The sequence below is a fragment of the Pinus tabuliformis genome, chromosome 7 (genome assembly GCF_031772625.1).
Source record: "Pinus tabuliformis cultivar Carrire ecotype Pingquan chromosome 7, CPIR1, whole genome shotgun sequence".
Classification (NCBI taxonomy): domain Eukaryota; kingdom Viridiplantae; phylum Streptophyta; class Pinopsida; order Pinales; family Pinaceae; genus Pinus; species Pinus tabuliformis.
In genome coordinates, this window is record NC_142293.1 from 2,066,054,863 (window position 1) to 2,066,071,558 (window position 16,696).

Genomic DNA, 16,696 nt, shown 5'->3' on the forward strand with positions numbered 1-16,696 from the left:
GCACAAAGACTGTGCAATGGTTCTTCAACAAGTAGGGTCTGAAGTGTTTCACCACCATGTATATTGCATATTATTGTTTTTTGACAGAGGGGTAGTTGAGTTCGGGTCCCTGCATGCTTGCACTCATGAAGGAGATGGGACGTTTTTCGTTCAGGTCATCCTTCTAAGTGAGTACTGTAGCAAGTGAATTGTCGGAGGCAAAGGCGTATATCAAGAAATCCTTATTAAATTCTGGGGTGTAAAGTGAAGGCACATCTGCTATAGCCTGCTTGATATGAGTGAATGTATTATTTTCATTGTTACCCCAACTGTAGACTGCATCCTTCTTGATCATGTCCTGCATAGGTTTCACTATCTGTGCATAATCTGAGATGAACTTCCAGAGGAAGTTTATCTTTCCCAAGAAGGACTGCATGAATTTCTTATTAGCTGGGTGAGGAATATGTGTGATCATCCAAACTCGATTTGGATCAACCTTGATCCCACTTCTGGCAATGATGTACCCAAGGAGGTTCCCCTCAGACATTGCAAATACGCTTTTCTTGGGATTCAAACATATCCTGTATTTTCGGCATCACTCGAATATCTTCTTCAAATGGCATATGTGGTCTGACCATTTTCTGGAAAAGACAATCACGTCATCAAGGTACATCACTATGCTCTATTTGGTAAGTCCATGATGTCCATGGTGCGCTGAAAAGTTGCGCCTATGTTCACAAGCCCAAATGGCATTCTTCGATAGGAGAATGTACAACACTTGGTATAGAAGGTATTTTTTAGTCTATTAGGTTCTGCTACTAGAACCTGGTTTTATCCCGAAAATCCATCGAGCAAGCAAACCATTTCCACTCTAGATATTGTCTGTAAAATATGTTTCATCGACGGCATGGGATAGTTGTCTCTGTCCGAGGCACGATTCAAGTTTCAAAAATCAACACATAAGCGGATATCCCCTGACTTCTTACGTACATGAACTAACTTAGAAACCCATGTAGAATGACGAACTCTGTAAATGATCCCTGCATCCAACAGCTTAGTCAATTCTTTTTGTATGAGGGGTTGAAGTGACAGATGTACTTTTCTCAGCTTTTGCTGAAATGGCTTGGCCCCTTCTTTGATCAAAATCACATGTTGGATTATTCGTGTGTCGTATGTTTTTAGATCATCGTATGTCCACACAAACATGTATTGTTACTGTTTGAACAAGTGGACAAATGCTTGCCGCTCCTGTGGTCTGCAACACGTACTAAGATTGGAAAACTTCAGATCTTGTTCCGTTCCCAAGTTGATATGTTCATGCGTCATTGTTGAACTGTGGGTTTTTGTGTTCCTTGGCTCTTGAAAGTAGTTCTGCAAGTCATAGAACATTTTGAGAGATACCACACCCTTGGGTATGAGGTTGCATTTCTTGTCTTTAGCTATGGTTTGCAGAGACTGATCGTGCTTATCTTCGTCAATCGTTGCATCCTTGAAGACATCATCATTGGCCATGAAGTATAGCATTTGTTGATCATCGTAAAATACACATAGATTAGTTATGTTATCACGGATAGAAGGCTTATACAAAATTTCAACAGTAAACCTATCCCTAAGCGGTGTCATCCTAGTAGTTGAGTTAGCCAAGACATCCACAACTGCATTAAGCATTCTTGGCACAACAATGATATTGAAATCTTGGAAGTTAGAGATCAGTTGCCATACCTCTTGTTGATAAATTTTGAGATGAGGTGAAAAACAATGTATGTTGTTACGTATCTACCGTACCATGATTTCTGAATCACCTATCACTTTGAGTGTAGCAACATTGAGGCTAATAACTTTGTGCAAGCCCAATAGGAGTGCTTCATATTCAACAGTTCTATTCGTGCACTCGAATTCCAAGTGGCTTGAGATCAAGTGTTTCTTGTGCTTTGGGTCTATCAAGACACACCCAGCTCTAGAGCCATCATGTGTCTTTGATCCATCAAAATAAATGGTTCACAATTCATCTGTACATGGATTGCTCGATGCGCTAGTACTACTACTGCTAATGCTACTAGTGTTACAATGTACTATACATGTTTCATTCCCATCAGTTGGGTAAGGAAGGAGGCCAAACTGTGTGTCTAGTGGGGTTGGAGCTAGTTGTGTGTGATAACACCCCAATTGTGTTTCCAAGAGGTAATTTCTGAACATGAGCTACGCGAAAGACAATAGTTCACTCTCACCATTGATGGGAGTGACATTATGTTTCATGTATCTCTTGGATAACACCCGGATCTAATTTCTTTTTCCTTGGTACAGAAGCCATAAGTGTGAGTAGTCTGTGGCAAAGTATCCATTCAACTTGCTGGACCATTATCTGCTAAGAAATAAGCCATATGTTTCCGATATATCCACAATGACAATGTTGAGGCATTGGTGAACTCGACATCATGAGATAATCAGATGATCACATCATGAAGTTCACCAATGGCTGGTACGCATGTTCGATCTAGTTGGATGATCTACGCAGATGTCTTGCTCCATTGCGAATTGATTCACTAGGCAATGGAGAGTGGCATGACGTTAGCTGATGTGCCAGAGTCAACCAAACAGATTCAAATGAGAGCAAGACTGGAGGGCAAACTGAGTTTTCTTCTTCCATCCAGAGTGTGTTTAACACAATTGTGAGTGAACCAGGAGATGTGCTTGCTCCCTTGCTAGTAGAGGCTATGTTGCCTGCTGATGTTTTCCCCAATGCATGCAGTAGAACATCTCACTGACCCTTGAGCTTAGCTAACTCGAACAAAGATATTTTTGCACGAGTTTTCTTCATATCTTCCACAATATTGTAGTCAGGAGTGGGTAAACTCACTGAGGTGTCCAAGGTTAGACTTGTGTTTGTACTATCTAGCAGAGTGTTCTAAAGTTTACTGCTCATGGACATACTCTTGTTTGTAGCTATCTTCCCGAGCTTGCTATGTGCTTTCTACTTTGGGATGGTTGGTGGTTCAACCTTCCTCAACAATTCAAGCTTTTCTTGCATCTCCCCAATAGCAGGGGGATCCCCTTGAATGCTGAGATTGTATCGACGATTTTGTTTTGGGGGTTGCTTCTCAGTGTTCATTTTTTGTGTTGCATGTGAGCATTGATACATGTTGATCACTTGCCCAGTACCTAGTGCCTCATCATATGCAACATCTTCTTCATCATCTTTGTCTTCCAGTTGACACTACACTACACATTGTTTACCACATTTCTCAAACTGTTGCACACCGAATCCACAACTTGCTTCCATTCCAGGCAAGTTCCTTCCAGGTGGCAGTCCTCATGGAATGAGAAAAACTTGGAGTTCGTGCACATTTCCATCTGGAACATTGAGCTGGAGCTTTGCGCAGTTTTGGACAGGAAGCTGTCGCTGCTTGATGACATGCTCCTCTTCTGTTGTCTGGGAGGTCAGCTGCTAGAAGATGTCTCAATCATTCGTTGCTTTAGCTCAGATACCTTTGTTGTCAAGTTCTTGACAAGACAAGTAAGGGTTTAAATGTCATTTTCTTCCTTGTCTTTCCCATTACTCGCAGCAGCCTGGGGCTTCCTTCTCGCATATTTGGAGTCTTTTTCTAGTTTTTCATCCTTGATGACTCCAATCACGTGTAGGTCCTTTTCCACAACAATCACCTCTTCACAACTCACCAGATGACTGATGAGTGGGGGTGAGAGGACATTCAGCCATAAACAACTAGCGGCCCTCCTTCTAGCACCAAAAATGTTGATGGTGCTGGACCCACCAACATTCAGGGGATCTCGATGGTATGAAGTCCCAACTAGACCTCACATTGTTTCATGTAGGAGTCCCATCTAGTATGATGACTTGGTTTCCATTATCTTAAAGATATGCCTTAGGTCTTGCTTATCGGCACATGAGAGTGGTATACTTAGTCTTCAAACAATGAGTTTTGTGTGCCTGGTGAGTGCTTAGTGTAACTTGTGTCTAAGTTCTTTCACTGCATAGGGAGAGGGTGAGAGTGAGTCTCAAGTTGAAAGGGAATAGTCCCAATTTATTTAGAGACGCACAACACATCAGGACATGCACAACTTCTGGTGGAGTATTCCACACGAATGCGACAATCATGAACACAAAGTGAAGAGATAGCACGTATAACACCCAGCGGAATAGTCCACACGAGTGCGATAGCCGTTATAACAAGTTTACAAGGATGAATCTGTCGAGTGTCCGATGGAGTAGTCCAATCGGGCAAGACAACATTAATAACTGATACAACACATTTCCAACAGAATACGCACTAAAACAACTGAAATAATTCAACTATATAAGTACAGGTTAACGTAACATGCATTACAAGCGCCCAAATAATAGTCTTATAATTGAATACAATACACGTGTGAAAACGTGCTGTCCTATTAACCGGCTTCTGAATTAAGCGAAAGTTCCAAGACACATCCATACACCATACATCCCTAACCCTGATAGCAGGGCTTTGGAGCCACTGCTCGCTCCTCAAAGAAAAGACTACAGACTCTCAAGGCTATGTGGGAGGAGCCAAGGTGAAAAAGTCTTTTGCATGTAGAAATGAGGGGCATATATAGCCAAGGGTGAACTTGACCCTTGTGACTCTTCGACTTCCCTCGTGACTGTTTGACTTACATGACTCTTCAACTGATGTGACTCTTCAACTTTGTATGTAGGTCTCTTGGACTTCCACGTTACATTACATTGATTACAACAGTATGTCCCATAGTAGTGATGTGGCCGAGACGACTCATGACATGAATCGACATGATAGTGCTGGTATGTTCATGCTGAGGGTGGTGCCCATGTTGAGTTGTAGTGTTGTTGAATGATGAGTGTGCTCTTGGTGTATCATAGCTTCACCTCCGCATGAAAAGGTGTGAAGAGTCTTCGATGGTCTTGGAATTCACTTGATGTTGCATGTGCATGTATCCCCTTCACTAGTATTTGGCATGCTTCATGTGTTGATCCGTTTGTAAACAAGTCTCCTAGCATGGGCGCCTTGTTCATCCCATTAGTCATCGCGCCATGTCTCATCCGTGTACCTGTATTTGCAATCACTCATGATGAGATGACATCAAATCCAGAAATCCCCTAGTCTACCATGTTGCGTCATCTTTCGCTTTCGAGTGGAGGTGACCAGGAGAGCGGAAAAGGATTCTAAAAATACGCATAACATATTTTAGGCTACGATGCAAGGCTCACAAGAACTATTAGGAAAAATTTCACAGAGGTCACTGAGAGGCTAGGTTGAGCAGTCCAGGAAAGCAACAACATCTGCAGGATCTGGCTTAGTTGGGAGGAAGAACTGTGCAATTTTTTCGGGGAAGGCAATGCTGGTAGCAGGAGGCACTGGTAGTGAAAACTACGTAGATTTTTAGAGGCGGCTGAGAGTGGGTTGCATGAGCTTGCTAGCCAAAACTGCACAGATCTGGGAGGCAGTCACGCAGGACATGTCTGTGCAGTTTCTGGGCTGAGCGGGGTGTCAGGTAGCTGGTGGACAGTCCAAGAAAACTATGTAATTTTCAGGAGGAGTGGCAGGCCGGCTGGAAGGGGGATTTCTTGACAAAACTGCGCCATTTCTAGAGCCAGTGCAGTGACCAGAAACAAGTGTCTGTCCCTCTTTTTTGTGCTATTTCTTCATTTAATGCACGTAGGTAGGCTGACAATTTTTTTGCAATTTTTGGGATGAGTGAAGCTCAGGGTCACTGCCCAGTCAAATTCTCTGGTTGACCAGTGGGAGGCTTGATGAATAGGCTTGTAGGAAGCGCATATCGAGATAGTTTCTTGGGAAAATTTTGCATTGTTCTGGGTGAAATTCGTCAAGGTTGATTCCATGATTGCACAATGTAGATTGGCTGGGAGGCAACCTCAATCTTTGTGCTTTTTTGGGCAATAGTGCTTGGTAACCGAGGGCTGAGACTACGCAGCGCAGCTCAGTGGAGGTCTGACAGATGGAGGGTGCTCCGGTCAATAGATCTTTGGAAAAATGGTTAAGTGTGTGAGTGAGTGAACTCGTGTATACATGACCTTGCGAACACACACTCAACATGACTCAACAACAAGACACGTCAAACCAACCAGACAACATGCTCAGTGTGACTAACTAACGGGTGCAAGTGACAAGTGCGACACTTGAGATAGATCGTTAAACGACTGTGACGACACTTGCACTAAATTTCATACAAATTCGTGTGTGAGTGCGACAGATGCTTATATAGTGACACAACTTGTACACATGAAGTCAAACCTTGAAAATAGCTAGAACAAGACTGCAAGCATGACATTGCAACCAACATGTTAAAAGATGACCGATGAATGGTCAAGAAAAGAGGGTGTAAAGACTCCACATGAGCTCGCGGGATGAGCCCGAATGTTTGAAATCATCAAGGAAAAACCAAGGAAGGCTCCAAAATTGGATGTAGGCCAAAAGTTTGGAGGGTGTTGCAGCCACTACAACAAGTCATAATGTTATTTTTTGCAAAAACAATTAGTGTCGTATAATCTGTCACTTATATATATATATATATATATATATATATATATATAAAATTACACATTTTAGACAAGTTATGCTACACAAACATACACACACATTTTAAGATGTGCAAGCATGATCTATGCGGAAAGAACTAAGTTTTTCATATTAATTTTTTTTCCTTATGAAAAATTATACTTTTTTATTACTTTTCCAAGTTGGCGAAGTAATACTTTAATCGCATTTTGCAAACACATGATCGCTTAGGATTTTAATCTATTGTTTAAATAAATTGAAAAACAAAGAATACCCTTTTGAAGATGATTCCTAAGCGAAGGCAGTGATATTTTTTGAAAAAAAAATTGTTGTATATAATTTATGTTATAAATTTTTATTCATCCTTTGTTGAAACTGTCCAGCAAATTGTTAGAAATTGTAGCAAGAAAGGATCAATTTGACTTTAGCCTTAGTCAAATTAAGTAAATCAAATTTCCACATTAGCATGACAAGTTGGAGGAACAATAATGTCTTTTGGATTAATCAAATCATGAGGATTTGGTCGACGTTTCGAACCAATTAGTGTGGTTCATCCTCATGAAAAAGGTGAAAAAATCAGTCGATCTTAAGGAATAAATAATAAGGATGCATCCGGGTCTAGAAATAGTCTTTAAGATTTAGTCATTATTAAATTAGTTTTAAAATTAATAAAAAAAGATTTAGTTATAAATTAGTAATGTTTTATATGAGTTGCGAAAAGGGGTTATAACAAAGGTAGTGCAGATGGCCGTCTCGAAGATGAACCCTACAAAAGATGCCGCCGCCTCAGCGCCTTCGGCCACCGCTTGGCCTCGGCTCTCTGCCGTTGAAGGAGAAGACCGAACCCAGATCAACAGGCCGAAGCATTCCTCATCATTTGAGAAGCAGGCATTGAGCATAGATTCGAAGCCAGAGCCGCACCCTAGCTGCAAAGCTGCCACCGCCGTCGCCTCCTTGTTCTCGGCCGCCACTTGGCCGCTGCGCGGATATGCTGCTGAAAGGGAGGCTCGTTTTAGGGTCTACCGGAGGAGCGAACCTGAGTTGAAGCTCCAAGCGAAGGTGGAGCCGAAGGAAGAGACGAATTACCATGCGTTGAGCACAGACGCGCATAGCCATGGCAGATCTGGCCCCTCCACTGCTCAGTGGCCTCTCCACAGATATGTCGCCCTTCCCTTCGCAGCGGGTCCGAGTCGGAGCAAAAGAGACCTTGAGCAGAAGATTTCTTCTCCCTTGATGCCTCCTTTGCGTCAAGAGATGGGAGACTCAAAAGATTCTGGCCCCATGCTGCTCCAGAAATCTTTTGAAAATTCCCCTGCATCCTTTCAGGTTCAAATCGCCCAGATCTTTGGCAAGACCATTCTGCAATGGGTAAACCCTACAGATCTGGTGCAGAACCTCAAAGCAAATCTGGAGCACAGACTTGTAATACCCTCAGCCCTACAGAGACTTATCTTCCAAGGTAAACAGCTCGATGATCCTCTTCCTCTCTCTTTTTACAGCATAAAAAACAATAGCTCTTTAGTGTTTTCCCTTCGCTTGAGAGGTGGAGCTGCAGGTCAATCCTCTTCTACTCCTCCATACTCCTACAAAGCTGCAGTCCGCTCTGAGATTCCCACATCCCCTGAACCTCCCAAACCCAAGCCTTTCTTGGTTGACAAATTAGAGGAGGTTCCCTCTGTTGAGATCTCCTACGCTGACCTTGCAGACGACACCCAAAAATTCGCTGAAAGGGCCATCATCTGCAGATTTAATGGGCTCTGGCCACGCTCAAAGGATCTTTATGACTGGATCAATGAAAACTGGACTCACTGTTGCAAGGTTTATTTCTGTGCAAAGGGATATTTTATAGTGTTGTTCGATAATCCCGAGCACTAGGAAAAGGCCTTAGAAGAAGGCCCTTGGTTCATGGGTTCAGCAGGCCTCTTCTTAACTCCATGGTTCCCAGACTTTGACCCAGCTTCTGCAGTCATCACTAAAGCCCCTGTCTGGATCAGACTTCCAAATCTTCCAATACACCTATGGCGCACAGAAGTATACAGGAAAATAGGCAACACCTTGGGTTGCTTTTTAATGGGAGATTACGGGAGGGAACAACAAGGTCTCTATACATATGCTAGAGTATGTGTGGAGCTAGATTTAAGCAAGGGACTGCCAGAGCAAATCAATCTCAAGATCAATGACTCTGTTTGGACCCAGATTCTAGATTACGAAAACACTGCCTTCCGATGCCGCCATTGTCACCTAACAGGGCACTTGCAGAACTCCTGCCCATCGCTGACAGCAAGAACGAAAAAGGGCATCTTCGCAAAAACCAAACCCAAGCGTTGGACTCCCTGTCCTCCGCTGCCAGCAGGGAGCTCAGGCTCCCCAAGTTCGGAGGATGAGGAAAGCGACTCAGAACCGGACCAGGCGCCTCAGCCGATGGATACGCCCACGGATACTCAGGGGCACACCCATGTCACAGGAATCTCCCAGAAACGCGCCCATGAGACTTCCTCCTCTGAATCAGAAAAGGAGATCTCGAAGATAGAGAATTCCAGTCTTCAAGTTGTTCTAGCTCATACTCCCCACGATGGCTGGACAAAAGTTAAAAAGAAAGGGAAAAAACATTGTGTTGTAGTTTCTGCCCCTGTGGGGTAACAGTCTTTTAGTCAGTCTTTGCTCTCAAGTTATTTGATGTAGCTCTGAGATTGAATCTTTTCTCCGGGACCGAGGTTGATGGATTCATCATTTCCGGTCTGCCGGTCTCTTGTTTCTCTTGATTGTACTATATTTTACTTAATAGAATTAGTTCTTACTCAGGAAAAAAAAAAAAAAAATGTTTTATATTATTTATTATATATAAAATAAATAACCATGAGCTTTTAAAGTAATAAAACAAAAGTATGTAATAAAAATGTATGAGAAAAATAGAATTTAGAATAATATCCTGACAAATAACATCCTCCTCTCGAGGATGAATGATGCTTCCCTTTCTCACCAAGTTTTTCGTAAAAAAATCACACAGAACAATATATTCATGCTCGTTCACATCATTTTCCTGCGCAAAAAATTGGAGTTCTTAGCACTCTTGCAACCCGGGCTTTGAGAATTTTGGATGAGAACCACTTGGAGCAAGAGAAGTCTCATCTTCTTGAGGTATTTGAGAATAATGGGTATAGCAGAACTCAAGGCCTTAAGGCCTTTCAAAGGGCCCATAAAGACTCTAGAGTTAAGACTGCCTGGATGGATCCCTCCTCTAGTGTTCGTCTTCCATTTAGGGACCACAAACAAGATTGCCCATATCCTTAAGAATAAAGTTTTAGCTTCAATCAAACCTCTCAATACCATTGGAAATTATCTGAGATTTGTTAAGGACCTTGTAGACCCCAGAGACATGAAAGGGGTTTACTTGATCCCTTGTTCATGTGGGGTTTCCTACACTGGGGAAATTGGTTGCTCCATTAACCAGAGAATCCGAGAGCATGCATCATGCATTAGGCATGAACATTCCCACTCATCAACTCTAGCTGAACATGCGGAGAAATCTAAGCACCATATCTGCATCGAAGATTCCAAAGTCATTGCTAGGGTTGATCACTTCCACCACAGGAAGCTTAGAGATGCATTTGAGATTTAGAAGCATGCTATCAATCTCAATGGGGATGATGGTTGGAAATTAAGTAAGAGCTGGATTCCAGCGCTGTCTTCTTAATTCCAACCCCCTATTTCTTCCCTTTTTTTCATTAATTAATTAATTTAGTAAGTTATTCACCAATGGATTTTTCCGAATTAATATAAATATAGGACCTCTAATTTTAAATTATTTGAATTCCTTACATCTGATTTATATACATCCTCGTGGCTATTTATTTTAATTATTTATTTTATATATGTTACATAATATAAAAAAGTTACTAATTTATAACTAAATATTTTTTAAATAATTTTATAACTAATTTTATAACGACTATTTCCTAACCCTAATGCATCCTTGCTATTTATTCCTTAAGATCAACTGGTTTTTTCACCTGTGTCCTGAGGATGAACCACATTAGTTGATTCGAAACGTTGACCAAATCCTAATGATGTGATTAATCCAAAAGATATTATTATTCAACCATATGGATCACAAAAGTATAAGATCTTACTCGGAGGAAGTTAACTAGTGCGACATGGATTCGGACATGGTTCTTCCATAGGGAGAACAATGGGACGACAGAGGTACTTCATTTTTCACAAGTTTTTAAATTATCTATTTTTTTGTTTTTTTTTTATATATCGTCTCAAAACTAACAGTAAAAATTTTCAAAATGCAGATGTAGGCCCACGACGTCCGGCCAATCTCCGGGCTTTTGAGAGGAGACAACCAGTTGCACCGGCACAGGTCCCACAGGACGAGGCTGTAGAGACACTAGCTGAGTTGGAGCAGGATCTAGAGCATCTGACGGCGGATATACCAGAGACTACTATAGATGATATTCCTATCGGACTTCAGCGCTATGTAGTCGCAGTCCCAGGACCTTTTAGGAGGTTTTTGTGTAGGGTAGCCCGTGCAATGGTGTCGTATAGGGAGCATCACCAATGATTGGACGGTTATTTTGTAGACACATGTGACATTTTGGTTTTTTTGTACTTATCATTTTTGCCGATCATAAGGTGTTTTCAACCTATGATCGAAGACGATGTATATTTTTTTACACACTCCTATCTATATATATATCATTATTACCGGCTTATTTTGTTAAACATGTGTGATGAAATGTTTGTAAATTTACATTTATGATTGTTACAAATGTCTATTTAACATTCGAGACGCAATTGCATCTGCTAATGTATTTAAAGACCTTGGAATATGCTGATATTCAATGTAATCAAATTCACATTCCAAGAGACGCACCCTCAAAAACAATCTTAATAGCACTGGATTTCTAATGGCATAGACTCTATTAAGCTGTAATACAACGAGTTCAGAATCTAACCTCACTATCAAACTCCGAATCCCAAATGAAATAGATTCAGATAATAACTCAATCACTGCACTGTATTCTGCAATGTTGTTTGTTGTTTGACCGAGGCTCACCCCATGCATAGAAACTAACTCGTCAGAGGGCGAATAGATAACCCAAGCTGCGGAAGAGATATTCCGTGTACTACGACAAGCACCATCAACAAATCCAATGTACGTTTTGAGAGGCGTCGACATCTGCAATATCAAGAGTAAAACCAAGATAAGCCAGAATAACGACGAAAAACACACTTTCTAAACTAAGCACACTGTCTAAACTAACAAACACACCAGCTAGAAGGAGAAAACTAACCTAACTAAAATCTCCATACCCATCATTTAAGCATAATACCTCTTTAGGTAAAGTCCATTTCTGGGTTTACCCAAAGAGTCCCCGTCAAAGTCTACCAACTCATAGGCCCCTTTTGCTAGCTTTCGCTTGACAATGTAGGGCCCATGCCACATAGGAACGAATTTTCCAGCACCTAATTTATCATTAGCTTGATCATATAACAACACTAGGTCTCCTTCCGAAAAATTTCGAGGGGTCACATTCCGGTCATACTGAGCTTTCATTCGTTTTGCGTGAGTCTCGATTGCTAAAGCAGCTTCACGTCGAGTCTCATCTAATTTAGCTAAGTATAATAGACGCTTCTCCTCTTCGGAAGTAGCTGGGAGTAATTCGATGGCCATTTGCAGTGACGGGATTTCGCATTCAATGGGCAGCACGGCTTCCAAACCATAAACTAGTTGGAAAGGAGTGAACCCTGTTGATGTTTTCACTGAGGTTCGGTATGCCCAAAGCGCTGAAAATAACATGTTGTGCCAATTCGACCGATGAATACCAATGATCCGTCGGATCATGATAACTAGAACTTTGTTGATAGACTCAACCAGACCGTTCGCTTGGGGATAATAAGGAGTAGAACTATCATGACGTAAACCAAGCTGGCCTGTAAGTTTTGTCATCATAATGTTTCGAAAATGGCGCCCATGGTCAGTGATTATTGCTTGTGGGACACCAAACCTAGCAATAATGTGATTGAATACGAAAATTGCTGCTGTCTTGCCGTCTGCCTCGAATGTAGGCATCGCCTCGGCCCACTTAGTAAAATAATCAACCGCAAGGATGATATACGCATGCCCCCCGGCCGAGTGAGGGTTACAAGTAATAAAGTCAATACCCCATTTGGCGAAAGGACCAACGACAATTATAGGGTGTCGCCATTTTGTCATGCGGAAAGAGTCGACTTTGCGGACAAAGCCAACCTCCCTAGAAGCTTAAGGCTTTCTAGTGACAAACAAGACAATTAAGAGCAATCCTTCTCTAAATATGCATTTACAATATGAGTAATCAAGTGTTTAGATCCTACCTGTAACCCAACACTGTTGTAGTAGTCCAGCCTCGTTGATACGGATGAGCTCCTCCTTCTCTTCGAAACCTACATTCACTAACAATCAAACGATTAAATAGCACCTGAATATCTCATAAAATAAAACATCTTTAACATATAGACCAAGGAGTATATGAAACAACTCATAAATAAAAAATTGTTGAGAAGAATGGACTTATTTGTATTAATAGGAAACAAATAACAACCTGAGCCTTGGTGTTGTGTAGGTCCCTCCCAGGGTCCAACAAGAGTTCTCCTTTACTCTGATTAGCTCACCCACTTCCAAATGAAACAAGAAAGGATGGGAATCTCTCCTCACAAGCTTCTACAAGGAAGTCCTAATTCCAGCAGCATCTACCCTTAGGAATGTTCAGCTTTCAACCTCCCCTCCCTCTGGCCCAATGCCTGTATTTATAGTGCTTTGGAGGAAGTTAATTAGTTCCATCATGAATGGGATAAGCCCCTCTTTCAATGGGATAGCTCCCCTCTTCATGGGATAAGTTCCTCTTTCTTTGGGTGCATGAACCATCTGGAGGCGCTCAATACACGTCAAACCATCTTCTAGAATGCTCTAGATTTGACCACAAGTAACTTTTTTAAGATGAAACTCGTGCCTTTTGACCTTTACAGGGGTACGCACCCACCCCTTTACATACAGAGCGTACAAGTACGCAGGGATTGTGAACTTGGGTAGCGTACACGCAGGTAAGGCTAAGAGAAACTGCGTACCAGAGATAATTGACTTTAAATGACTTTTCTCTCTTTCTTGGAGTTTGACATGAAGAGCAGAGGCATGAGACTTGCCAAGGAGGATAGTATGACAGTGGATGGAGCCATACTAACTGCAAATAGTCATGGTGACATTTTTTAGTGTAACCGGGCCCCAAGAAGGTATATGAGCAGATTGGTTGGGGCCATAATAAGCTTGGGATGTCCCTTGCATCCCCTGTTGGTAAGGTCTGGGCCCATGTGGCCTCCTTTGGTTGAGGAAGTAGAGAGGTTCAGTGGTTGCCTCAGTCCCTTGGTACATGGCTTTAAATCCAGGTAAGGTTGGGCATTGGTTTGTGGGGTGGTCTTCCTCACAAACGAAACATACCTCTACTGAGTGCAATGGACACTCGTTCTTAGGGTGCTTCCTCATACATCTGGGACAGAAAATGCCCAAAGCCCTCTCAGCTTCCTTTTTCTTTTGTTGGATTTGGAAAGTATCAAGTTGCATGGCAAGGGTCTGTCTCATCTCACTTTTGAGGTCTTCCATCTGATTGGCAAACTCATGCTTGGAGAGGGTGGTATTAGCTGAAAGTGGATTCCCCTTACCTCTTTTCTGGGCTGCCCTAGAATGGTTTCTAAACACAGTCTTTATGTCCTCATAAGGTAGTTGGTAGATATCTCCTCTAGCTAGCATATGGAGGGTATCTAGAAGGTCTTCAAGGACTCCTCGGAGCAAAACCAGCTTCAGAGATTCAGGGTCAAGTATGCACTTGGCCCGTTTGTAACTGAGTTGGAACCTTTCCTCATAGTCTTCTAAAGACTCATCATTTCCCATGGTCATCCGAAAGATCTCCCCCTTCGTTTCTTTTGACCTACAATAGTCCCGGTATTTGTTGTTAAAGGCTTGTTGCATCTGAGCCCAAGTGGTGATACTGTTTCCAGGTAACCCCATGAACCAGCGTAGTGCTGCATCCTTGAGGGTAGAAGGAAAGAGTTTCAACTTTTGCTCGTCTTCTGCATAGTCATAAGTTTGGCAAAGGACAACAAACTCAAACAGGAAGGTATCAGGGTCTTTAGTGGTCAATCCATGAAAGTGAGGTAAGGTTGAGGGACTTATGGTTTTCATCTTCATGTCCTCGTTGGTCTCTCGAATGGGAAAGGCACCTTCTATTCTCTCCCCGTTTTCTCTACCATTTCTGTTTTCAGCCATGGTCTCAAAAGGAATGGTTTCTGGCTCTTCTTCTGTTATAGGATCTTCGTATATTTCTGGAGGTTCACCTATAGGTTCTTCTGGATCACTGCCACCAAAGAAGAGAGAAGGGTGACTCAGTGATGTGGTGGGGGTGTTGGGTAGGAATTTTTCGGTGTTGTCTCTGTTCCTACGAGGCATGAAATGAAATATTTTTGCTTACTTTTACGTTTTTTCTCTGCTTGTACCTGCAAAACTGAAATAACTTGAATTGCAACTAACTAAAAGCTATCTTGCTGAAATGAAAATGCGGAATTGAAATGAAAGCAGGAAAGGACCAATCTATTTTGCTGAAATGGAATTGTAGGAATGAAATGCTAGGCTACGCTTGCAGAATTGAAATTGCAGAATTGAAATGCTAATCTACGCTTGCAGAATTGAAATTCTAATTTATGAAAGCAGGAAATGTCTAATCTACTTTTGCATAAATGAAATTGCAGAATGGAAATGAAATAAACTACTTAGAAGAAGGTTGTAGTAGAAAAATAGATGAAAAGCAGCAATCACAAATATTCTGACGCTTCCCCGGCAATGGCGCCAAAAAGATGGTGGGCTCCAGTATTGCAGCAATAATGCTGCAACTCCTGGGACTCCCTTCTTTACTCTTATCAACCCAGTAGTTCATAACAAACTTGGAAGCGATGGTGCTGTATGCACAAGTACTAGCTCTTGTCGCAGCTGTCACTTGGTCAGCTGGCACAAGTCCGCTAGGAGCTTAAGCCAACTTCTATGAGCTGTGAGAAGAAGCTTTTTAACTGATGGATGGAAGCTAACTCAAAGGAGGCTAACTTACTTGTAGAAAGAAACTGAAAAGCTGAAAGGAGATGTAAACCCTAGTAAACCCTAATTTTACCAGCTAGTCCTACTGATGCAAGAAAGAGGAAAAAAGCTACTGAAAGAGATGCCATTGACTTCTAAGAATGTGAGATGCATGTGTCTAAGCTATTTCTACAGTAGAATCTGGAAGAAAACATCCTTTTGTATTTTTGATTAATTTTGGAAAATTATTATGCATGTGCTTAACTGGTTTGACTGTGCAGAGGTTGATTGATGGCAGGAAATGGTGAGGAAATTCTTGGAGGAGGTCGGGAAGGTTTAGAGAGGGCCTAAGGGGTCCCTAACACCCTTCCGTAGAGTTTCACAGAGTTTGGCTATCAAGAAACCTCATTCGTGAGCTTCTACAGGAAGTCTGCAGTGGTTCTACACGATGTTCTGGAATTTCTATAGGATGTCTGTAATTTTCTACAGGATGTCCAGAAATGGGATTTTGGAGGATGGATGGAGGAAGAAAGATGAAGGAGTGGGCATGGAGGTGAGATAGGGGTGTGAGGAGGTCCAGGACTTGGGGAATGAAGCTGAGGAGTGATGAGGGTAGTGAGGTTTGTTCAAGGAGGAGTGGAGCAATGTTGCATAAAAATTAGGGTTATGCAAGTGAATGTGGCAAACGTGAGGTAAGAACCCGAGTTAGGAGATGGAGTAGATGGGATTGATGGATTACAGGTAGATGGAGAGGTATTACAAGCACTCTGCAAGTTGTTTCTCAAACTGAACAAACAATGACTTGGAAAACCAATGACCTAGATACTTTACTCTAGTCTAACCTAAGTAACAGCAAAGGAAATGAACAAAAGTTTGTTTGCAATGAAATCACGTGAAATAGCTATGCAACTAAGCGATCATGAGCCTGCACACGTAACCACCACTGATATCAATTTCTGCAGATGAGAATCTACCATTAATGATTGCATGGTGAGGCAAAGACATTGTTTTTGTTGGCAGCAAGGTCACCTCTGTCCCAGCTCACGATCCCACTGAGGGAGAGGTGAAATCAGAGGTGTTTGATAGCCTT

General features: G+C 42.0%; 1 protein-coding gene across 1 annotated transcript in view; it reads left to right on the forward strand.

The window, feature by feature from the left end:
• Positions 1 to 7,250: 7,250 nt before the first annotated feature.
• LOC149256803 (uncharacterized) overlaps positions 7,251 to 16,696 on the forward strand; it is a 49,255-nt gene continuing 39,809 nt past the window's right edge. The window contains exon 1 of the mRNA XM_089455463.1: positions 7,251 to 8,174. Coding sequence (XP_089311589.1) covers positions 7,251 to 8,174 — 924 coding nt within the window. The remainder of the gene's footprint in view (positions 8,175 to 16,696) is intronic.